This window comes from Canis lupus, chromosome 24 (genome assembly GCF_011100685.1).
Source record: "Canis lupus familiaris isolate Mischka breed German Shepherd chromosome 24, alternate assembly UU_Cfam_GSD_1.0, whole genome shotgun sequence".
Lineage (NCBI taxonomy): Eukaryota > Metazoa > Chordata > Mammalia > Carnivora > Canidae > Canis > Canis lupus.
In genome coordinates, this window is record NC_049245.1 from 27,155,768 (window position 1) to 27,180,748 (window position 24,981).

General features: G+C 42.1%; 1 protein-coding gene across 2 annotated transcripts in view; it reads left to right on the top strand.

Annotated features, from left to right (window-relative positions):
* Positions 1 to 15,322, top strand: part of RPRD1B (regulation of nuclear pre-mRNA domain containing 1B) — a 52,095-nt gene extending 36,773 nt beyond the window's left edge. The window contains exon 7 of one of the 2 annotated variants that reach the window (XM_038572290.1): positions 7,706 to 7,911. In XM_038572290.1, the coding sequence (XP_038428218.1) occupies positions 7,706 to 7,729 (24 nt within the window). In that variant the 3' untranslated portion in view covers positions 7,730 to 7,911. Of the gene's footprint in view, positions 1 to 7,705; positions 7,912 to 12,715 lie in introns of those variants that run through there. The other variant, XM_038572289.1, reaches the window with a different exon arrangement.
* Positions 15,323 to 24,981: the final 9,659 nt, after the last annotated feature.

The window sequence follows — 24,981 nt, forward strand, 5'->3', positions numbered from 1 at the left end:
ATAATCCCACTACCCAGAGAAAACTTCATTTTGGTTATGTTTCCTTTATTTTTTCCTCCAATTGTAGTTATTATTTTTTTAAAAAGAGATTGTATTTATTTATTTGAATGAGAGGAGAAAGAGAGTGAGCTACCAGAGGAGGAGCAGAGGGAGAAGAACAAGTAGATGGTGTGGAGCCTGACACAAGGCCCACTGCCACAACCCTGAGAGCATGACCCAAGCCAAAACTAAGAGCAGGATGCACCAATCTACTGAGCTATTCTGGTGCCTTTTTTCTCCAGTTTTATTTTTATTTTATTTTATTTTATTTTTTCTCCAGTTTTAAAATTAAAGTGATCATAATACATAGATAATTTTGTTATGCTTTTTTTTTAACTTTATATGATCATTTTCTCTTATTAACAGAAACCTATGTAAACATTTTAAATGGTTGCTTGAACACCTATAGTTGGATAATCAGTGATTATTTTTATTGAGCGTTTTTGGTTTTTAGTGTTTTTGGTTTTGTTGTTTTGTTTCGTTTTGTTTTACTTTGGGCTAACCTCCAGTTTGGATTAATTCTTTCCTGTAAATTTCCAAAAACGGATTCTGTGTGTATGTGTAGATGTCTGCTTATCTTTAAGTATGCTAGAGTTTATATACATTTCAATGTCTTTGCCACTAGCATTCATTCCTGCCTTAGGAGTTCTTGCTCTTCAAAGCATCTTCAGCATTCTGTCACTTAATAGAGTTTTGGAGATAGGACATACAGATATCTATCCCCAAGTTAAGGATTAATCATTGTTTTGTGAAGAAATGAGCATTGAATAGTTTCATTAGACAAATGGGGCTCTCTTCTAGGTTTTAAGTTATATGTTTACATTTGAAACAGCTGTGGAAAATAGCAGCTACTTCTTCTAACACTGACTTGATTGAGCATCACTTTGAGAGCAGGTTCAGATTACAGAAATTTGAGCTCTAGTGTCTAAATATCTGTGACCGAATGGATCTATTTAGTCTTTAGGAATGTTCCTACTAGTGTTAAGGTAGGCCTTCACCCACTTCAAGTTGCAATTTTTGTAGAAAGTACAATTGGATTGTATCATACTTTGTAATCTTGGAAGTTTCATCTCTGACTTTTTGTTTTTATCTTTATAAAATATAGGACCTGAAATAAGATTAGAAAGTCTTTTTCTATTATTAGAGTAAAAGTGTTCATAATTGTAATCAGGAGTCAAAATGGAACCTGTGCAAACGAAGCCCATGAGCTCCCAATGGTGTGGCCTGCTTAATGTGGGAGGTGAAGGTACTAGCTGTCATTATGATTTTGCAAGTCTCATAATTTGCTTTTCTCCCTTATTCAGATTTCTTAAAAATCTTTAGGAAAAAGTATGGACATAAGATACTTGGAGAACTTGAAGCAGAGTAACTTTGCAATTTCAAACAACAGAAATTTACCAGCAGCCTTCTTGAGCATTCTTGGGGTTTGGATAGTGATTAATGGACTTAGTCTGCTTTTTCTTCAAAATGTCTGGTATGATGTATTTGGTGCTTTTCTGGGTCCTTTTATTTTGCCCATCGTGTTTCTGTTCTGTGAGGCATAGACTTGCTAGGAGTTATTCCCATGGATATCATTTACCTCAGTTATGATTCAGTGATGATGATCTGTAGTCCCCATTCCAGGCTTTTTCTGGCTTTCTCTGCTGAGACCAGTGGTCCTTGCAGCCTTTTATCATTATCGTGGTTTTCATTTATGAAACAGCAGTGTTATCCTCACCTGGGGCAAGCAGGTCCTAACACTTGTCTAACCTGAAGTTGTTAGAATCTGCCTTTCTTTATCACATGGAGCCTTCAGGGGCACGTTATGTCCTTTCTGTGCAAGAATTCTTCAGTAGACTGGCTACAGGTGCCCTTCTCAGGCAGCATGCTTTGCCTTTTTAATATTGAACAGCATTCACGTGAGCACACCCGCACCACTACCACTGTCCCTTTTTAATTACCCCATTTTCTCTCGCTGTCTTTACTTCTGAACCCACTGCAGCTTGGCATGCATATCTACATTCTCCTGCAGTGGGTATCTTCAGACTCTGCCACTACTGGTCTGGACTCAAAAGCCAAGATACTAATCCCCCCACCCCACCCCCTTGTTTCCTTTTCTCTTTGTGGTCCTCTCTGTAGCTCGTAATACTATTCATTACCCTTTATGTGTTTTCCTTCTCTGCTTTCTGTATACCACCCTTGCTGTTCCAGTTTTATTTTGTGTGTGTCCCTAGTAAGCTTTTTTCCATCCTCACCCTGTAAATATTGGTATTTTAGACTTTTTCTCATTCTGTCCTTGTGTGACACACTTGAAGTGGCTTCAGCCACCACCTGTGTGCCAGTGGCTTAAATCTAGATTTTTAGCCCAGACCCTTCCTTGTGCTTCAGACCTATATATCTTATTTCCACAGACACCTCACATGTCATATGACCAAAATAAACCATCCTCTTCTTCCAACCTTTCCTTTCCTTCTTTTTCCCTGTCTTGGAGAATGGCGTTGCCATTCTTCAGAAGCAGACTCCAGAGCTCATCTGACACTGCTCCCTCTTTGTCCCACCTCCCAGATGGGTCAGTCCAGCCTCCTCCTGTTCCAGTCTCCTCCTCAGCCCCTGTGCCACACCTCTGCCAGACAGCCTCCTGTTGCCTGAGTGCTCCATCTGAGTGGTCAGCAAGCCCTTGTGATTTTCATCACCTCAGTCCCTTCTCTACATCTCTTTCTCTATGCCCATCACCTTAGCCGCCACTGCCACCACCTCTCCCCTGCTTGCCTGTACTAGCCTCTTTGCAGACCACCTGCAATTTGTTCCTATGTTTTGTAACTCTTTCTTCACATGGCAACTCCGTGGTTTTTTTCAAAATGTAGCTCTGAGCAGGTCATTTCCCTGTGTAAACATTTAAATGGCTTCCCCTATTCCTGGAATATAAGCCCAGATCCTTGCATGTTCCTGCCACACGCTCCATGCCCTGGCCCATGGCTTGCCTCTGCTGACCTCATCAGCCATATCTCTTGTCATGTTCCATTGCATTTTGTCTGTGCTGGCCTTTTTGGTCTCCCAACTTTACAAAATATGCTGTTCCCTCTGCTTAGAACACTCTACCGCCTTTCCTTCCCACTGGTTACCCTCACCTTGTTGATTCCTATTTCATCATTTATATTCCACATCAAACAGTATTTCTGCAAGACCCTACCCCCATCTTTACCCCGTAAAACCAGGTTTCTCCTCTGTTCCCCTCATATGTACTGGCCTATCTCCCTGTCTTTTTTCTTCAGAGCACCACATGGTTATCCTGTTTATGGATGATTTGATTACTTCCCTGACCAGACCATAAAGTCCTGTCTGAGTTGTTACTCTTTCATCCCTAACCTTATACTAATGCTTGGCAGAGTGTCCTGATCTCAGGTGGCTGGTATGATTGCAGTTTGGTTCATCTCTAGGCTAGGTCAGACTATATTTTTGATGAGATTCCTTTCAAAATGGTGATACTACCATGAGATCTAGGCTTTACTGCTTAGACAAATTTTTTCCTCTCTCTTGGCCCTTTAGATTGATGGGACTAGGCTGTGGTATTACCTAGTTATAAAACTTTGTGACTTTTTATCATGGTCTTGGAGGTTGGGGGGCTTTTTTTTTTTTTTTTTTTTTTTAAGATTTTATTTTCTTATTAGAGAAGAAAAAAGAGCCTGAGCACGAAGAGAAGAGAAGCAAAGGGAGAGAGAGAAACAGACTCTCTGAGTACAGAGCAGCCCAATGTGGGGCTTCATCCCAGGACCCCAAGATCATGACCTGAGCTGAAGTCAGATGCTTAACGATGGAGCCACCCAGGCGCCCGGAGGCTCTTTCATTTACTCAAACCAGTTTCTAATAAAGGTGTTAAATTTTCAGGACATACTCAGATGACTTGTATGAAGAAAGATCTTTGTATTCCATTAACACTTCTCTTTTTCTTCAATTCTGCATGCCTTTTCTTAGCATGCAAATCAGGAAGACTAAGGACTGCTTATAAAACAATAAACATGGGAGTGGTGGTGATGGTTCCTCTTGCCTTCGGATCTGCTGATTTCACACTGAACAGTTTATAGCACATGCCTGGTCTCATTCAAATCTGGCATCACCCCATGGTGAGGCATAGTTTCCATTCCCATCTTAAATGTAAGGATGCTTAGCTCTCAGCAAGGTGAAGTCATATGGTGCACCACAGGCAAATGGTAGAGTAGGATTTGAACTTGGATTTTCCGACTTCGTATTTTCTGTTCTATCACAGCAACCTCTCTCTGGTGGGAGAGATGTGACATATCCTCAGTCTTTTGGAGGAACCAGGAAATATATTTCCTTCCTTTTATTTTTTTATTTTTTGCTTATGGAAAGAAATGGTCTTTTTATTGCTTGCAGAGAAAACCGTATCCAGATGCAGCACAGTAACCTACAGGCTGCCTTGCCCCAAGCAGACCTTCTGGCACTTAAAATTATAATCAATATCACCTAACATTATTCTGCGTGGAAAGTGCCCTTTACCTTTCTACCCTTTGCTTCTCAGCTGCCCTCCAGGAAGGCTTGACTCTGTCAGTATTTGGCTCAGAAGGAGAAACCATAGGAAGGCGTGCATCTCATGTTTGTGCAACATCCGTAACCTAGTTTTCCATGAAAATGGTTGTTAAGGAAGCAAGTTTTGGGGGGCTTTGTTACTTGCATAAAACTTAAGATTTTTAAAAAATAAAACTTAAAATTTTTAACATTTGACTTAAAAAAAAAACAACACTTACTTTGTTTGTTTGCTCAAATGGAGGGGAGGGGCAGAGGGAGAGGGAGAGGGAAAATCCTAAGCTGTCTCCATACTCAGCATGGAGCCAAATGTGGTGCTCGATCTCACAACCCTGAGATCATGACCTGAGCCAAAATCAAGAGTTGGAAGCTAAACTAATTGAGCCACCCAGGTGCCCCTAAAAAAAAATACTTATTATAAATCATAAATAGTTCTTGTACTTTAGTAGCATGGTTTTTACCTGTTTTTATATAATGAGGGACCCGTGGCATAAATATAAGCATATTCGGAGGACCCAGATACATTTTTAAAATAAATCTCTATCTCTTTTTTTTTTCCTCCTCTCTGTTAATTAGGCTCCACGCACAGCGTGGAGCCCAATGCCGGGCTCAAACTCATGACCGTGAGATCAAGACCTGAGCCAAGATCAAGAGTCAGACACTTAACTGACTGAGCCACCCAGGTGCCCCAAAATAAATCTCTTTTTAAAGCATTTTATGGATATCTGTTAAATTGTACATATTTAGTTTTATGAAGTTTGAAAATCTGTCCAGTCCTAAAATTGACTTTTTTTGTTAGTATCATTTTTATTAATTTAATTTTGTACAGACATCATCTTTTTCTTCTTTTCTGCAAATCCCTGTCAGAAGGGAGTTTTTGCTGCAGAAGTAGAAGCTCCCTTAAACCTTTTGTGTGGAGGGTCTTCTAGGGAGAAAAACATCCTGAAGACACTTTGTGGTATAATTCCAAGCTTACGAAGCCCCGTCCCATTTGACTCCTCCAGTGGATGGGTTGGATTGCCCTGAGAACATTCCTCTAATTATAGCCATTTTGTCATTTTCCGTTCTGGGAAATATTTTGTGTTTACCTTTCTTACGGGTTTAGTAATGGAGCTAAGAGGCCCTGAGCACTGGAGCTCGAGCCACAACTTCCTCCTTTTCTCCTATCTTCCCCAGCGTCTTACTCAGCAGCTCCAGCCTTGCTGTGACACCCTAAAATGTATCATTTTGAAATGTTTCAGCTGCCACTGAGTTCCACGGGAGCATGGAGCCTGCTGGGGGAGAGGTGCAGATCAGTGATGGTTTTTTTGTTCCTGCAAAGATCTTTGAAGAGAACTTAGAAGTGCTATTCTTATTTTCAGTTGGAAGATTTATATATTTTCCCTAAAAAACAAAAGAAAGAGAAGTACATTAATTGTGGTTTAAGTGAGGCTATGATTTCTAAGTGTAGATCCTGTGTGCTTTAGTGGCGAGAAGTAATAAGCCTCCTGGCAGGATGAAGGGGGCTGACTCGGGGTGTTAAATAATTTTAGGGTGAGAGTCAGCTTCCCCTTTCTGTTTGGCTCTCAGCCTTCATGAGATTAAGCAGTCCTTTGACTTAAATTCAGTATGGCAGGTCACCTTTAAAACAGGGCCCTTCATAAACTGTTTCGTGTGTAATAACCCTTTATGACTCTTAATTGGGAGTAGCCAAGCAGTGGGTGATATTTTATATACCATATGTCCTATAGCACAACAGGGCAAGATAAAGGAAAACGTGGGTCTTGATACTGGAAATCTTGTCTCATCAAATCAAGCCCCTGCCAGTGGTATTATTTCTAACAATTTTTCTTTTCTTCTTTTTTTTTAACGATTTTATTTATTTATTCATGAGAGATACAGAGAGAGAGAGGCAGAAACATAGGCAGAAGGAGAAGTGGGCTCGCCACGGGGAGTCCAATGTGGGACTCGATCCTGGGACTCCAGGATCATGCCTTGAGCTGAAGGTAAATGCTCAACCACTGAGCAACCCTGGCGTCCCTCTAACATAATTTTTCTTATGTTAATTTTTTTATGTAAATTTTCTAGCCAGAAAAAATAGACGTTTACATTTTGATCAGTATTTCTTATAGGAGTTGCTTAGAGGAGAAGCTTATAATTTTGTTTTGAAAATGAAATTCCTGTAGAAAGGTCACGGCAATGTCAGTCCCTGTCATTTCTAACCCTCTTATCTCAGAACTCATCTGCAGCATATCAGGTCTTGCCTGCTGCTCCCAACCAAAAAAGGCAAAGAATGTGGAAGCCTTGCTCCCTTTAGCCAGTTGTCTTAGTGCTCCATGATTGTCTGTGTTCGTACAGCGTCAGCTGAATCCACAGGAAGCAGGGGGTGTTGGACATGTTTTCTACTGCATGATCAGAGCGTCTGTGAGGCAAGGTTCCAGAGCTTTGCCAGGAGCATAAATCCTAGGCATTATCTCAGAACTGCACACTGGGCCTCACCCTCTGTGTTTTAAACATTTCTTGGCAGTCAAATAAACCCAGGCAGTTTATCACAGGTGCCCACATCCTCCCCTCCTCCCCTCCAGGATCCTGAAACAGAGGGTAGTGGCAGCAAGTCTAATAGAATCTTCACCTGTTTCATGGCTCTCCACGGCTCTTGCTGCAGTAGATGCATGCAGCTGAATGGCAGCCCAGCCCACTTTGCCTCTTCCACCAGCGGGTATAAATTATGCATAATCAGGAAAGGAAGAGGGAGCTTCAGGACCCCTTGGATTTGCCTTGTCTCCTCTAAAAATAGGTAGTAGGGAAAAGGCAAATATCTGAAGATGGGGTACAGAAAAGAGACCCGGTGAGTTGTGATTGAGAGAGAGAGAGAGAGAGAAAGCTGACGAGCAGGAATGCTGCAGCTGTTCTCCTACTGCTAGAAGTCATACAGGTCCTGATCTTATACATTCCTGTTCCAGGCAGGATAGCATGTTAGAGGCATAGTCCTCTATTGCACACACATGTAAGGTATTTTAAACAAGGAGCGTGTGACCACCTTGCCACATCATTTCTCTAGCTGAGTGTGGTGCTTGGTGTACTAAAGAGGTTGTAGGATATAGTGTACTTAAATGAGTTGGAGGATTGTGAACAGGTCTCATCACGTTGATTTTTGTGATATCAGGAAAAGAAGCCGGATTTCTGCTGAGGGCACAGTTTGTTACCTTGTAGCTGCAGAGCTTGTGGACCGAACTTTGGTTAGAAGACAAACTGGTAGGTTGAGAAGAAAGATTCTTGGGTTTTCGTGATCTGTCTCCTCTACCTGACCAGAACCAAAGAGAAAAACTGTGGAAAGGCAGCTAGTGAGGAAGTGCTGCCGCCCAACCAGGGGAGCCTGGCAGCGAGAGAACTCAAGGCAAGTGAGAGTTGGAGTTGTGTTTGGGGGATAGTTTTGTTTGGGTTCAATCACAATTTTTTTTTGTTTGTCCACAGTGACATTTATAGATGACTTTATTTGGGAAAACACAATCTATTTTTTAAAAAAAATAATTAAAAAGAAGGGTAAGAGATCAGTCTGTTACTACTGAATCTATTATAGGGGACTTAAAAATTTATTACTATTCAGTTTGACCTAATGAGAGTTTGCCATGAATTCTTACCTGCTCATCTCTTATCATAGCATTAAGCCATGCAAGTGTCCCAGCCATGCCAGGTGCGTGTTTTCACAGTTTTCAAGGCAGTCTTTATCTGTATTTGGATGTTTAGAATCACCCTTGTTTGATGCATTTAGACCTTTTGGCTTCTCTTTTTAGGATGGTTTTAGGTTCACAGCAAAATAGGAAGGTACAGAGGTTTCTCATATGCCCCCCGCCCCTGCACTCCCAACTTCCCCCACCAATGTGGTGTATTTGTTACCGTTGATGAACCTACATGGACACATCCTAATCACCCTGTGTCCATACTGTAGGGTTTACTCTAGGTGTTGTACATTCTGTGGGTTTGGACAAATGTATGATGGCATGTGTCCATCATTATAGTATTTTCACTACCCTGAAAGTCCTCTTTGCTCTGCCTATTCATGCCCCTAATCCCTGTCTCCACAGTTTTGCCTTCTCCAGAATGCCATATAGTTGGGCTCATACAGGTATATGGCCTTCTCAAATTGGCTTCTTTCATTTAATAATGTGCATTTAACATTTCACCATGTCTTTTCATGACTTGCTATCTCCCTTCTTTTTAATGCTGTGTAATTGTTGTTTGGATATACCTAAATTTATTAGCCCATTCACCTACTAAGCTTCTTGGTTACTTTCAGGTTTTGGTAGTTATGAGTAATGCTGCTGTAAACATTCAAGTGTAGGTTTTTGTGTGGCATAAGCTTTTACTCCTTTGTATAAATACTAATGAGCATGATTGCTGGATCAGTTGTTAGAGTATGCTTAGTTTTGTAAGAAACCACCAAACTGTCTTCCAAAAGAGTTGTACCATTTTGCATCCCCACCAGAATGTATGTGAGTTCCTCTTGCACCACATCCTTGTCAACATTTGGTGGTGTCAGTGTTCCAGATTTTAGTCATTCTAACAGATGTGTGGTGGTATCTTGTTTTAATTTGCATTTCTCTGATACCAGATGTCCTTTGCAAACATTCTCTCCCACTCTGTCTTGTCTTTTCATTCTGTTAACAGTGTCTTTTGCAGAGCAGAAAAGTTTTCATTTCAGTGCAATTGAGCTTAGGCGTTCTTTCATGGATCAGGTCTTTGGTATAGTATCCTAAAAGTCATCACCAAACCAAAGATCATCTAGATTTACTTCTGCTGTCTTCTAGGAGTTTTATAGTTCTGTGTTTTCGATTTAGGTCTGTGATTTGTTTTGAGTTAATTTTTGTAAAGAGTGTAAGATCTGTGTCTAGATTTGGTTTTTTGCATGTGGGTATCCAGTTCCAACTTTTTTGTTGAAAATACTATCTTTTCTCCATTGTGTTGTCTTTGCTCCTTTGTCAGGGATCAGTTGACTATATTTATGTGGGTCTGTTTCTGGACTCTGTTCTGTTGCATTGATCTATTTATCTATTCTTTGGGCACGTATTACATTGTCTTGATTACTGTAGCTTTATAGTAAGCCTTGGAGTCAAGTAGTGTCTGACCTTTGAATATTGTGTTGGCTATTTGGAGTCTTTTGCTTCTCTATGTAAACCTTAGAAGCACTTTGTATTTACATAATAGTTTACTGTGTTTTTGATTGGGACTGCATTGAATCTATAGATCAAGTTGGAAGGAATTGACATCTTTACAGTATTGAGCCTTCCTATTCATGAACATGGAATATCTCCCATTTATTTAGTTCTTTGTATCAGAGTTTTGTAGTTTTCCTCATATGGGTCTTGAACATATTTTGTTAGATTTATACCTAAGTAGTATTTCATTGTTTTGGGTGCAAATGTAAATAAACGCTCTGCTTTTTTAATCATTTTCAGTGACAGTTCCACTTTCATCCTTTCTGTAGTGGGTGCCCTCCTAGGCTCATGCACCTGCTCTGAAAGTAGAAATCCCTATGGAAAGAGTAACCCAGGGGCATGAGGAGGTATATACAGGCTCCATCAGCTTCAGAATAGCCCAGAGGGAGGACTTTAATGAGGAACATGTTTCTCTTAATTAAAACAAAGTTACTTTGATGATACTTAGAATAGGATAGCTGCCTGAGCATGATGAGATACTTTCTCCCAATCAACCTACCCCCCAAACAGGAACAAATGGGTTTTTTGTTTTGCGCGTGTTTGTATGTATGTTTGTGTGTTTGTCTTTTGAGGATTACCTGGGAGAAGATTATTTGACTTAAGGTGGTATCTAACGAGATCAACTGCCTTTTGTTTTAAACTCAGATGGACTTGCTAAGTTAGTGTGAGGGTCACCCAAGAGTGCGGAACCTTGGATTTCTGACCCCAGCTCTGCTCACTAAAGGTCACGTGATCTTCAAACCATTCTTAAGGAATTCTTTCCATCAAATTCCTCTGTAGTTGCCAAGAGGTGGCTCCAAGTCAAGGTGGCTTTCATCTATCAGCTTTGGTCAGAGGATTTGGGCAGGGAGCAAGGAATAACTGTTTAGTAACTATATTTTACCCTTTATGTACATGGAATTCTGAAGAAGTTAATTAAATGAATCCATGTTCAGTAATAGAGAGTTGGTCTTCTCTATTAATTTCCCTTGAAGTGTATAAAACCAAAGAAGAAAAATGTTGCAGAGGGAAGTGCAGGGAACCTTGACATTTTAGATCCTCAGATGTGAAATTAATTTTCAGTTTCAAGAATGAAAGCTGATTATTTAATGTGTGCTTGTAATGTTATGTTTTAAGTATTGTTAATTTATTGGGCAACTGTTGGACACCTGCTGTTTACAGGGCACTGCTGGTCATGGTGAATGATGGATAAAGCAGGGTCCAGTCTTAGCTTCCTGAAGCTCACTAGTTTGATGAAGGAGTCATTATTTATAATTTACATATATCATTATTTTAGTTGTGTTAAGTCTACAAAGGAAAGAAATGGGATGCCAGGAAGGCTTACTTTCTTCCCCTGTATTCATCCAGTGGCTTGTGTGAGCAGTTCTCATTTTAGGTGGAAGCCTTGACTGATGTGGACACAGAGCCTCCCTACCCATACTACGTATCTCTTCTCCCACTACTTTCTTGGACTTTGTCTTTACAACTTGAACTAAGTGTTCTTCATTTAACCTGTTCCCTGTCTTATCACTCTTTCTAGAAGTGCTTAGGCATATACCCTCAAACTCTCTGCCTCTTTAAGAGTGTAGACGGTATTTGGTAGGAAGGAATCTAGAACTTGAAGAACAATCTTATGGGTGGGCCAGTTTCTTCACTTTCAGATAAGGAAGGTGAGGAGAAAGCAAGAGAGAGATCATGAGCACAGTCACATAGCAAGTTAGAGCGAGAGCCAAAACTAACCCAAATCTTTGACTCATTGCCCAGTGCTTTCTCCTACATTCCTGCAGGAGAGGCATTAATCGCAGAGATCCATCCTCAGGAACTTTCCGTCTTTGCAGAAAGACTGAGGAGTATGACACAGCTTGAGAAAAAAAGACCAGCCCCCAAAGGGGTCATATACAAACCTCACCAGTCCCAGGGTTGTTATTCCATACAGACTTACCAAGGGTGCCTTTTGCTGGGAGGAAAGAAAATAGTATACCAAGTTCCTGTCATCAGGGAAGTCAGATTTTAGAGGAGCATAGAAGTCTAACATGTATGAAGAGAGCACCTCAGAGCAGCCTGTTGGGGGTTCAGATGCACCTCCATGCACAGGAGGGCTCCAGAACAGGTGGAGATGGGGCCCAGGCTCCTGGATGAGGAGAGCTTTTCCCGGAGAAGCAGATAGGGAAGTGGAGGCAGAACTTCACTGAGACCGGGGGAGAAAGGTCCCCCTCCAGGCTAGGGCGGAATCCCAAACAAATGGTGCACTCAGACAGTGGCCTATGTGTAGGGGGCTAGAAAGCTGCGGGAAATCTATTTGGGCAGGAGCTAATCTTAGCAGACCTTGAGCTCTGAGCAGTCACAGACACAGGGCAATGCCACACTTTTTTTCTCAAGGAAATAGCTTGATGAAAGCTGGGCTTCTGGAAGATAAGCCTGGTGTGTTGAGGGGAGCCTACTCGAAGGCCTCTTTCGGGACTGCCACAGTTGCTCAGGTATAGAACGAGGAAATCCTTGACATAGGTAGTGGCAGTGGGTATTTTGAGCTTCTGCGGTGCTTGTTTGTGATAGGTGATAGATCTGCATTACTCTCAGTTTAATACAGACTGTGTAGCTTTATAGTAATTTTTCTAGGCATGTTTAGGTGGAGCCCTCAAGATAATTATAAAGCCTGAGCATCTATTTTATTTTATGTTTTGAAATAGATAAGAACCATTTAAGAGAATGCAAATACAAAATGTCACTGCTTTTACTTCCAATCTCAAGTGCAAAGTTAAATACCATTTAATTCACTGTTGCCAGTATTGAATTCTGCTTTCCTTTTTTATGTCAAGGGTTTTTTTCCTTTTGAGAACCCCAGCATTGTAGTTTAGCTGGAAAGGGGAGGAGTGGTTTGGTGGGAAGAAATAGAGCAAGAAGCTGAGAGTATCTGTATTGGCTCTTTAAGCCTGACCAGCACCTACAGACTTAACTGCATTGTCTTCTCTTTGTCTCCTTAGGAATATAAACAGAAGCTTGCTCGGGTAACCCAGGTCCGCAAGGAACTGAAGTCCCATATTCAGAGCTTGCCAGACCTCTCATTGCTGCCCAACGTCACAGGAGGCTTGGCCCCCCTGCCCTCTGCTGGTGACCTGTTTTCGACTGACTAGGACAGGTGTCATGCCCCAGATTCCCATCTCTACCAACAGAAAGAAGAGGGCAAGTCATGGTTGGAAATAACCTTGTGGCCCCAGGTTCTGTCCCTCCTTCATCCTGGTCCTGCAGCCTCAAGAAAGAACCACAGACCCTGATTCTCCTCTCCGTCCTCTCTTTGTTGAGCACAATTCAAAACAGTGGCGAGTGGAGTCATTTAGGTTCATATTTGGAAGGAATACAAACTCCCACTTCATGTGTTCATGCCCCTGTTGGTTTTCCATTCTTAGCTCTCTCTTTACACCCAAGAAGTTACGAAAATCATGTGTACTTCTGGAAGCTTTCAGAAGAATCTTGTCGCTTAGGACAGCATTGTGTCACGAAAGCAGCAGCTTTTCTGAGCTGGGCTTGTTCAAGTTCAGTACAGGCCTCCACTGAAGGACTTGCTCTGGTGTCATTGACTTTCCTGGCTACCATCCACCCCAAAGGTTGGAGACACAACTGTCAAGCAGCTTTGCCATAAAGAGTTTGCCAAATCTCATCCTTCCTTTTCCTTACTTCCAGTGACGTGTAGTCAGAGGTGAGGTGTGTTTGTTTTATAAGCTGACTAGGGAATCTAGCAATTAGATTCACAGCTGATCTGGGACATGAAGTTGTAGTTGAGAAACAAGAGTAACAGGGATCACAGGCATGAGTTAAAAATAAGTTACTTACTTCAGGTTCCTACGAACAACCCACTGTCTGAGAAAACGTTCCTAAAAACATGATCTTTTGGCCCAAATCGGTTGTGAAGGCGGTTGTTAGAAATGGCACTGGTGGACCCCAAAAGCTACCGAGTCTGGGCTCTGCACAGGTGTTGCTTTTTCAACCCATGTCTCTTGGGGAGTAGGGCTCACACTCCTTTCCTTCACTGGGCGCATGTCTACAGTATGGTGAGTAAACATGAACATGTCCCTTGCGAATATGACACTCTGTTTGTCAGTTTCTGCCACTGGCCACTGTGCCTGGCCTTGTGCCCGGGGGAGGAGAAGTACTCTGATCAGCTGTGACTGAATAGCTCGGGCAGAGGAAGGGGGTAAGTCACGGATTTTAATTTTGGGTTTTAATTCCACTATCATGCCAGCTGACATTATGACTATATAATGTAGTTTGAGAGGATTTTTACCTTGCTTTTAGTGAAGGTTAGGCCTGCTGACTGGAAATCACTCTGATTTGGCAGGCTTATTTTTGACATTGGAAAGGGCAGAAAACAGTTCGCCCAAATAGTATACTAGGAGTCAGAGCCCAGAGGCTGAAATCCAGAAGCTGAAAAAAGGAATTCAGTGGTGGGGGCTTCAGAATCTCCATTATTTTGAGTTATTTTCAGGATTACCAAAAAGCCAATTACTTGTAATCTTACATGTTAAACATGTTGAAACATAGCCTGTGTTTTAAACGTGTGGCAGGCTTTCCTTTAAGAAGCTCTCCTGCCTGCCATGAAGCAAAAAGGATGAAAAGTCGTAGCAGGTGTTCAGTTTAACTCTCTGTAGAACATAGTAAGTAGCATTTAAGCTGTTTTTTGGATTTGAATACAGACTGTGTGTTTGCTTATTGACACTGCCTGTTGTCCTGTCATTATTGAATTAATGAGTCTCTACAGTTTTTCTTCCCAGAGGCCATAGGGCAGTAGGTGACTTTTCTAAAATTGAAAGATCAATTCTAATATTTGCTGTTTCTGCACATATACCCCCTCCCCATATGGCGTGCTGCTTTAGTCCTACACATGAGCGCTTGTTTTGGAATAGACCCATCTTGGACATTCTCTGTGCTTTCACCAAGGAAGCAAAATGTTACTAGCCATGAATCAAAGGGGTATGGTAGATATTTGCTTCTATCAGCTAGATGAAAATGTTATGACATAATGGATTTCGCCCACTGCTATGTTTTATCTGATTGAGTTTGACCAGCAATTGGTGCATAATTATTACAGCAAGAGCAAGAAATGAAACTGTAGCAATTATGTAAATGAATGAGTTGGCCTCCCTGTTACTAGTGGACTTCCTATAAGGAAGTTAGTTTTGGGTTTTTTGTTTTGTTGTGTTTTTTAATGAAATGCTTTTGTTTTTTAAATTTTAATTCTCCCCGTATCCTCCCCAAGTGTGCTATTACTTCATTTGTTTAATTTAAGTGAACCTTCTCCTTGTATGTATGAGGTGATCGGGTGGGGTGGGGTGGGTGGTTTTGTGTTGTGTGTTTTCTTTACTTGGGGCATCCATAGGCCTCAAAGGACCTTTCCTTTAGGTCATATTCCTCAGAAAGTCTTCATTCTTCTTTTGTTTTGTTTTGTTTTTCTTAAAGAATATTTTTAAAGCTTAAATTTGTATATTAATTTAGGACTTTATTTAGAAGTATAGGCTGTCATTGGTGGCAGCAGTATATTCTGAAATGTCTCATAGATATATATTTTTGAATAAAGATGGTGTTGTTGAACGACATTGTGTGATGTTTCTTTTCCCTGCCTTGTTATAGAACACCTGATGCTTTCTTTGTAAGCAGCGGGTAATTAGTAATCACCAATAGAGATTGTGCTGTCTGCACAGAATCTTGTCCCTTAGGAGTTTTGTGACTGTTAGTGGCCCATAAATACTCAGCACTTACATAGTATTTTCTGGTTCTTTCCAAGGGCCTAATTAGCTTTAATTAGCCAATCCACACAGTGCCCTGGAGAGGTACCTCCATAGTTACATCCTCATTGTACAGAAGTGGGAACCAATGGAGAGAGGTTAAATGACTTTTCCCCCACTACCACAGTCTCTGACAGATTTAAAAAACTTGAAAGTTCTTTGATTTCAGCGCTTTTGCTCACACTGCTAGGCCTCTGGAGAGAGATTTGATTTGGGCAATCCAGTGAAAGCCACTCTGAACTGTTAAAAAAAGAAAGACCTGAGATAATCATATATCCAAGTGGCATGTCTTTTAAAAACATTTTTGTGGGTTTCCTTTCTCCTTTCCTTTCACTTGCAAATTCAATGAAAGCATATTGGCTTGCAACTTGTTGGTGAGAACTTGAAATAATAAAAAAACAGTTTGAAATACAGCCTTTGAAGTAACAAATAGGTTTGGAAGGCTGATTTTAACCTTTCCACTGGGTGAGAGCAAGATTTGCCAGAAAAAGTGGGGTTTCCCATCTCATGGAATGCGAGAAGGCTGTAGGAGCTGTGGTCCTTCACGACTAAGAGGCAGCTCAAGGCCAAGTCCAGAATCAAGGGAGTTGAAGCTATGCATTGCTGAAGTTCTGCCTTAAAATCATAAAGGCTGAATGTGATAGTGAATCTCGGGAGACAAAATCTCCTGTGTCCCCCAGGTTTCATGGCGTACTTAATGCCTTCACTCCTACCTATAAATAGGAAGTCCATAATTCCTCAGGTTTAATTAGCACTTCAGGCTACAAAATATGACTGCGAGGTCCTCACAGCTGAAGATGGAACTGCCCAAGAGTTCATGAATCTGTCAAAATGCTTAACTTCTGTGATTAGAGTCTTTAACTCACCGTGTGACATTCCTGGGCCAGGTACTTTGCCTCTCTGGGCCCCCGTTTTCTTATGTCTGAAATGTGGTAGTGGACTACATTATTTCTGTGTTCTCTGCCAGGCCGAAAAGCTCAGGGTGGTTGTGCTGTGTGAGAAAAATGCAGGACTGAAATCAGAATGCTGAATGACAAGTCCTAGGTCCCCAGGAATATTCGTTAGATGGGTTAATATCACCGTTGGGGCTGTATGCACACACAAAAAAGAGGGGAGCACATATGAAACCCTCAAGACTGGGAATCTATGAGAATCAGAACTACAACACAGGGGCAGAACTAGGAAGATGGGAGCAAACACTGTTCACTGGGCACAAACAGTCCGCATTTGGTTTATCAGATCTTTAAGAAAAGGCTACTTTCAAAAAAAAAAAAAGAAAAAGAAAAGGCTACTTTCCAGCCTGGTTTGCTGTCTTACTTTCTGCTAGAATCATTCATCTGGCTAAACTCATTTCTCATCACCACCTCTGTGGGGTTTTTTCATTTAAAAATCATTCTTCCACTCTAAGGAACAGATTCCATTAAGAATCCATTATTCTCCTGTACAGTAGATTGGGATTCACATAGCTTCATGTAGTGTTGAAAGCCCAGTTCAATTTTTAGACTCTGAAATAGTTATCTTGCATTAAAATTTCATTTCCACCACTGGTTGGATAAACATTAAAATTAGTACGAATCAAATTTAATTATGTATGTGTGTGTGTGTGTGTGTGTGTATTTTTACAAATAGGCAGCTGTGGTAACTGACAGCCTCCATCCGATCTCCTCTCACTGTGATGACCTTGGCCGAGTCCCCCAGCCTTCAGAGACCTCAGCTGCTGCTTAAAGGGAATGAATGGAGGGAGTTGACTGCATAACTTCTGAAGCCCTTTGCAGGTCCAGAGTTTGATAGGCCTGTGCTTTCAGAGGATTTCCTTCTACTGAGAATCTTACTAAAGTACCCACATGGTACACTCCATAGGTTTTTAAGTGCCAGTTATCTGTATGAATTCTTAGTTATAGGATTCATAAAATGCTTACAAACATACCTATTAATAACTTTAAATGAGGGTTTAAAAAGAGCCCAGTGCCATGTCTGGGATAAATAAGGGCTCAACAGTTGCTATTACTATATTTAATAATGAATGTAGGTGTTTAAATGCACCTATAACAAAATGTTAAAATAGATGTTTTTTGGAAAGCAGTGATAGATACCTGATACCTGTACCATATGCTGTGTTTACAGTGGAATACCTGTAGCCTGCTTAAACTTTCTCACTCATGTGGAGGGTATAAGCCAGGGGTTAAGAGTTGAAGGAGGAGGATTTTTGGGTGCAAATTTCTTTGAAAAGAGCAATGGGTGTTTTGAGTCCCCCAGAGGAGAGAGTAGTGGATGCCACATGGCCCCTTACCTTCAGGTTAAGGAAGAGGGTTTCACCTATAGGGTGACAATCCAATAAATAGGACAGACCCCTGCCTGGAAGAATCCAAAGGATGGGATGCCAGTAGCAAGGTGCTTTGGTGATGGAGCAAGGGAGAGGCGGCTGAGTCAGGTGTAGTCTCCTAGAGTTTGCCAGACGAGCAATGCTTGTCTGTCTCCCAAGGACCAGACGTGGGCCGTACATAAGAGAACTGGGATGAGGTCATCTCAGACTCTAACCAAGAGGAAAGGGCCCTCCTCAAGGTATAGTGCTGAGGAGGAGAAAACTAAGAGCTGGAGGTGTACATAGAGGAAGAAATGTTAATAGGTACATGCGTGTGGGGGCTTGGTAAATCCAAAATCTGTAGTGTAAGCCAGCAACTGGAGACCCAAGAAAGAATTGCATTTGAGTCCAAAGACAGTCGGCTGACTGCATTTCTTGCTCCAGGGGATGTTGGTCTGTTTTATTTATTAAGTCCTTCAACTGATTGGATGAGGCCCACCCACAAAGAGGGTTATCTGATTTATTCAAAAGCCGTTCAATTTATTATTTTTTAAAAATACTTTGTTTATTCATGAGAGACAGAGAGAGGCAGAGACATAGGCATAGGGAGAAGCAGTCTCCCTGCAGGGAACCCAATACAGCACTCGATCCCAGGACCCTGGGATCACAGCCTGAGCAAAAGGCAGACATTTGACCTCTGAGCCACCCAGGTGTCCCAAGTCCTTCAGTTTAAATATTAATCTCATCCTTAAAGCACCTTCACAGAAATACCCAGAATAATGCTTGACCAGATAGCTGGGTTCTGTGGCCTACCCCATTAGACACATAAAATTAACCATCACACTTGCCAAGACTATTTTCCATTTTAAAAATTGTAGCTACATTTGCATCCTGAGGCTTCATGAGAAAGTACCAGAAACCAGGTGGCTTAAAACAACTTTATGGTCTCAAAGTTGTAGAAGCTTAGAAACCCAAAATCAAGATGTTTGCAGGGCCATGCTCCCTCCAAGGCCTCTAGGAGAGGCTCCTTTCTTGCCTCTTCCAGCTTCTGGTAGCCCCAGGCATTCCTTGGCTTGTGGCAATATAACTCTCATCTTTGCCTCTCTCTTCACATGGCCATATTCCCCCTATGTTTTTGACCAAATTTACCTCTTTTTATGGCCCATCCTGATGACCTCATCTTAATCTGATTAAATATGCAAAGACCTTTTTTTTTTTTTTTTTTAAGACCTTATTTTAAAATAAGGTAACAGTCACAGATACCGGGACTTAGGCTTTTAACCTTTTTTAGAAGGGGACACAATTCGACTCATAATAGTAGCTATCCTCGTGGGTATGAAGTGATTTGCATTTTCCTGCTGGCTAATGGCAGTAAGCATCTTTTCATGCGCTTGTTGCCATTTGTACGTCCTCTTTGAAATGTCTATTCAAGTCCTTTGTCCAATCTTTTAAAAATATTTTATTTATTTGAAAGAGAGCACAAGTGGAGGGGAGGAGCAGAGGAAGAAGCAGACTCCCTGTGAGCTGGAAGCCCGACGTGGAGCTCAATCCCAGGACCCCGGGATCATGACCTGAGCTGAAGGCAGACGCTTAACTGACTGAGCCACCCAGGCGCGCCCTTTGCCCATTTTTGAATTGGATTGTCTCTTGTTGGGTTGTAAGAGTTCTTTATATATTCTAGATATTAGACCCTTATCAGAAACATGATTCGCAAATATTTTCTCACATTCTTTAGGCGTGTTTTCACTCTTGATAGTATCCTTTAATATATTTAAGTTTGTAATATTAATGCATTCCATTAGCTTTTCTTTTGCATCTTGTGCTTTTGATGTCACATCTAAGTAAACCTTGCCAAATGTGAGGTCATGAAGATTTACTGCTATATATCCTAGGATTTCATACTTTTAGTTCTTAAATATAAGGCTTTGATCCATTTTGAGTTAAGAGCTATGTCTTGATCAACTCACAGTAACCTTGAAGATCTCTTCCTGGCTCAGCTCTTCATAAAATCTTAAGAGAGCCTGGCTTCCTGGTAGAGTTGTAAAATTCAAGAATATTCATGAATTAACTCCAAACACAATTTTCTTAAAAGGTCTCTAGCAAACTTTGGTGAAGTCACCATCTATTAGTAAAATGATATTTTGAAGTTTAACCCCAAATTAAAACAGCTAAGGTAGAGATTTTCAGTTCCATCTATGAAGGAGTAAGTGCTATGGGAATTGTCCTCAGCCATAAACGATTGGAAAAGCATAAATTTGTGAAACAAATGTTTTCAGACATTGGACATCGGGAAGCAGAGAACTGAGTTCCCGAGAAGGGAAAGAGATAAGAAGAAGCAATTGCCCCATCTTACTGAGGGTGTTTTCCCAATCTGCAGCACAGACTGGGGAGCCCGAGCCTCACCAAATCACAGAATCTAGGAGACAGACTTCAGAGTTCAGGAAGGTGGCAGTGGCTAGAATTTGTGGGGAGAAGTAACAGAGATGAGATAGCTGCACAGAGACTGAGCTCCGAAAGTCTGCAGAGGGTTCCCTTGACCCCTCAAGTGAGTTCTGATTAGGCTGTGTGGATTTGAAGCCCGTGTGACCAGGGGAAGAACAAACGGAAAGCAGCGGCCCCCCAATAGTTCTGCAGCTCACAGAGAGGTCAAGGAATAGTTGAAGTTTCTGTTAGGCAGAGTAGACAGGACTTGTAATACACAGAGCATTGGATAAAATCCTCAGGTCATGCCTTTGCAATTGGACTAAATTAGTACTAGAACAAAGGCTGCTGGCAGCCAGCCATAAATAAAGCTTGATAGTAAGCCTCCAACTGGTCTGTAACTTAACTGATTGGCAAAACAAAGCCCAGCTCTATTTAAAGAAATACAACAAAACCTAGCACTCAATCGTATAAAATTTACACATTGGCATCCATAAACAAACAAACAAACAAACAAACCCACACAAGCAGACATAGAAAATACGACCAGAGTCAGGAGAAAAATAAACTAGTAGATCCAGAAGGGCACAGATGCACAGATGGAATTAGTTGACAAAGATCTTAAACAGTTGCTATTAACATGATGCTCAAGGATATAAAGGAGAATATGAACATAATGAGGAAAAACATAGGACAAATATTTTTTAAATCCAAGTCAAATTTCTAGGGATGAAAAGTACAGTTTTGGGACACCTGGGTGGCTCAGTGGTTGAGCATCTGCCTTCAGGTCATGGCCTGATCCCGGGGTCCTGGGATAGAGTCCTGCACCAGGCTCCCCGTAAGGAGTCTGCTTCCCCCTCTCCCTATGTTTCTGCCTCTCTCTCTCTGTGTGTCTCTCATGAATAAATTTTTTTTTAAAGAAAAGAAAACAGTATCTGAAACTAAAATAACTAGAATAGGATTAACCACAGATTGGACCCTGGAGAGGAAAAGTGTGAGGGAAGTTAAAAGCACAGAAATAGAAATTATTCAGAGTGAAGCACAGAGAAGAAATATCAGAAAAGAAAGAAACAGAGTAACCTATGGGCACCACCAACCACCAAAAATACGTGTCAGGAAGAAAGGAAAGAGGGAAAGAGAAAATATATCTGAGGAAATAATGGCCATTCCCCCAAATGTGATGAAAATTATAAAGCCATAGATCCAAGACTCAGCACCTCAAGAAGAATAACCCTGAGAAAGCTGCACAAGCTAACACACATCATAGTCAAGGTGCTGGACCAGTGACAAAAAAAGAAACATGGAACAGATAGCAGCCAGGTGCCTGCCAAATGATGCACATTCTTTTTTTTTTTTTTTTTTAATCTATTTGAGAGAGAGAGAGAGAGAGAGCACGAGAAGGGGGAGGGGCAGAGGGAGAAGCAGACTCCCCGTTGAGCAGGGAACCTGACATTGGGCTCAATCCCAGGACTTTGGGATCATGACCTGAGCTGAAGGAAGATACTTGACCAACTGAGCCACCTGGGTGCCCCCATGATGCACATTCTTAATCAGAACAGAGAGGTATACATCAAGCCCACTGGAGGGGGAAAGATACTTTCAAACAAGGTGCCCAGCCCTGGCTATGAGGGCTCTTTTTGCCATCTCTGGGTTGAGGTGAGGTGCACATCGGCTGCCATAGACCATTGTTGGATTGTTGGATTATGAATTAATGAGGTCTTCATGTATTTCCTAACGTGTACTCTTTTCAAAATATCAGATGCCTGCATTGGGTATTTCTCCTGCCCTCTGCCCAGGGGCTACCGGGTCATTGTAGCCTCTCAGATATGTATGTGGACTCAAAGCCAGGTTAGAAGGTATTTCACTTCCCTCCATAGGTTCTTTGTAGTATGGTTACCTTGGAGGAATTCCACTTCAGTTAACCCTGAGGAGCCCATGCAGCATGCTCTAGGCTGGAGCAAAGAGTCTAGAAAATGGAACTCGGTTGAAATCCTAGCTCCATCACTGCAGAATGTTATGACTTGAGACAAGTCACTTCACATCTCAGGGTGAGTCTGACTTCTCAGGAAGACAGTATTCCAGTTCTTCCCAGAGGCCTTCATGTTCAACCTTACAGCACCTGCTCCAAGCTCCAGTGGTCTGAGTTCAAGGCCCAATCCCTTCACCTCACTGGCACTCTGATCAAGTGACTTCACTTCCCTTCATCTTGATATCTTGATTTCATAATCTGTATCCTATGGATGATAATAGACTCTATCTCCAGTGTTTATGGGGGTTTCATGAATCAATATTACTAATGTAAACTGAACGACATGGGTATGTGCTAAGTAAATAAAAGCTGTGTGCTGATATGAAACAATTTGTACAAACTCTGGGCATGCGAGCTGGAATGTGGCACAGCTGGAATCAGCCTCTCTTCTCTCTGGAGGTCCCAGAGCAAGAACTGAGCCCTCTTAAATTCACAGCTGTTGTGCAAAGATGCTAAGGAGAGGTGGGGGGATGCTCATCTCAGCATCAAGGCCTCCCAGGTAGAAATGGATGACCTGGGGATCCCTGGGTGGCGCAGCGGTTCGGCGCTTGCCTTTGGCCCAGGGCGCAATCCTGGAGACCCGGGATCGAATCCCATGTCGGGCTCCCGGTGCATGGAGCCTGCTTCTCCCTCTGCCTATGTCTCTGCCTCTCTCTCTCTCTCTCTCTCTCTGTGACTGTCATAGATAAATAAAAATTTAAAAAAAAAAAAAAAAAAAAAAAAAAGAAATGGATGACCTGGGATGATTTAGCTTGCAGATGAGGGGAGGACAGGTGTGGTGGTCCTCAAAGACTGTAGATGAATACAGGCACAAAACCAGTTCCTACTTTGAGGATAAAACCGGACATTTCAGTGGAGAGAACATCTAACCTATCATCAGGAAGACTGGTTGCCCCGCCAAGGCTGGCTGACCATTCTTGTCTGGGGTTCTTGGAGGGTGCTTCTCAATGAAGCTAGAGAGTCATTCAAGATAATACATATGCAGCCCCTCCCAGACCTAATAGTCCTGGACTCTAGTATTTCTATTGGCTTTGAGATTTAACTATTGATAAATGTGCTATTCTAAAGTTTCAAAATTTGAAGCTTGCCAAGAACTCTATGAAAAGCGTCTGGCCAGATTCCCTGGGCTGCCTCCTAATGAAGTGCTCATTGGCCTGACATTGCTGGAAGAACCTCTCCCCCCTCCCATGGATTATGAAACACAGGGGTGGTGGTTTCAGCTTCTGGCAAGGTCATAAAAAGGCAATTTGTCCAAGAGCTGTCATTGCTCAAGAACCCAAAGACAGACCTCCAAACCCTCTTTTGATATTGCCGGTGGCTGCCCTTGAGACATCCGGACCTGGACCTGAGTTTGCCCATAATCCAGTGGCATCTGGACTTCATTTCAATGGCCTAGAGGCCTGTGAAGTCATTCCTAAGAGTGCTTTCTTACGTGCCTCAGCCAAAATAAGCGTGGAGAATCCTGGTCATGAGGTACTTAAAAATTTATTAGGCTCTGGTATTAAATTATAGTGTGACCTGTTATACATGGATTCAGATAAGCTATGGTTCAAGTCAAGCTCTCCTTCCCACTATGGCTCTTTGACCAGCCATGGAACAGACTGGTAGTGATCCCTCCGTCCCTGGAGGCATCACACAGTGCCTACATGACCACTTATGTGGAAAATACTCACAGAGAGGGTTCTTGAACCCAGTGGCATAAAGGCTGTAAATGAATGCATTGAAGGCCTGGAATGGCAGAGTAAGGGAAGAAATGTGGCCAGCCGTGGACTGGTGAGTGTGTGACAGCCACTATGCAGTTGAGCCAAGTGTCAGCATGCTGGGAGGCAGTGCCAGTATGGCCAGATTGTCTGATTTTTCTAAGAGAAGGTGGAAACCTGGATTTGTATGTAAAAATCTTTGGATTTTTAGATGTTGGCAACTAATAAGAATACCAGTTGGAAATTCTTTTAATGCTGATGTGTTGTTTTTTTTGTTTTGTTTTGTTTGTGCCATACCAGTTTGTTTGCAATATCATTTTGTTTTAGAATGTTTGTTTTAGAACGCCAGTTGGTTTGCCACTGATGCAAGTGAAAGTTATTCTGTGCTAAAGACCAGTGACAGGAACCTGCAAAGCCAACCACAGGCCGAGAACAAATGCTTGCTCTAAGGAGCATCGGTAGGCCTGAGGTCAGAGCCTGCAGGTGCCTTCAAACTGATCTCATCTGGCTACGTGTAGCCCTGCTGTGGAGACAGGAGCACTGGCCTGAGAGTGAGGAGGCCCAGGTTCTGGTCCCAGCCCTGATGCCGCTTCCTTGTGTGACCTTGGGAAAGTCTTGGGACTTCCCTGGCCTCAGTTTCCCCTTCTGGAATTGGCCCAGAACATCTCAGGTCCCTGATAGTTCAGATGGTCTAGGGTTCCTGAGAGGAACCCAAAAGGAGAATCTTTAAAAATCAGGGCTTGTGGTTCATTTGGGGTGAAATGGCTATCCTCAGGACTGGTTGTACATCTCTAAGGAGTTCCAAAGCTAAGAAAAGACTTCACCAGACCTTTGTGCCAAGGGCTTAAGGCTGATGGAGGTGATGGGTTGGCATTCATGAAGCACCAGTGGTGAGTTTAAGTGGTGATAGAAGGCAAAGTGGGGCTTCTATGACAGATGGAGTATGGCAGGTGGAAGGTCACGTTGGAGGCCTGGCTTCTGCTCTCTGCTCTCATTCACTCTGACCTGAAAAGACCTT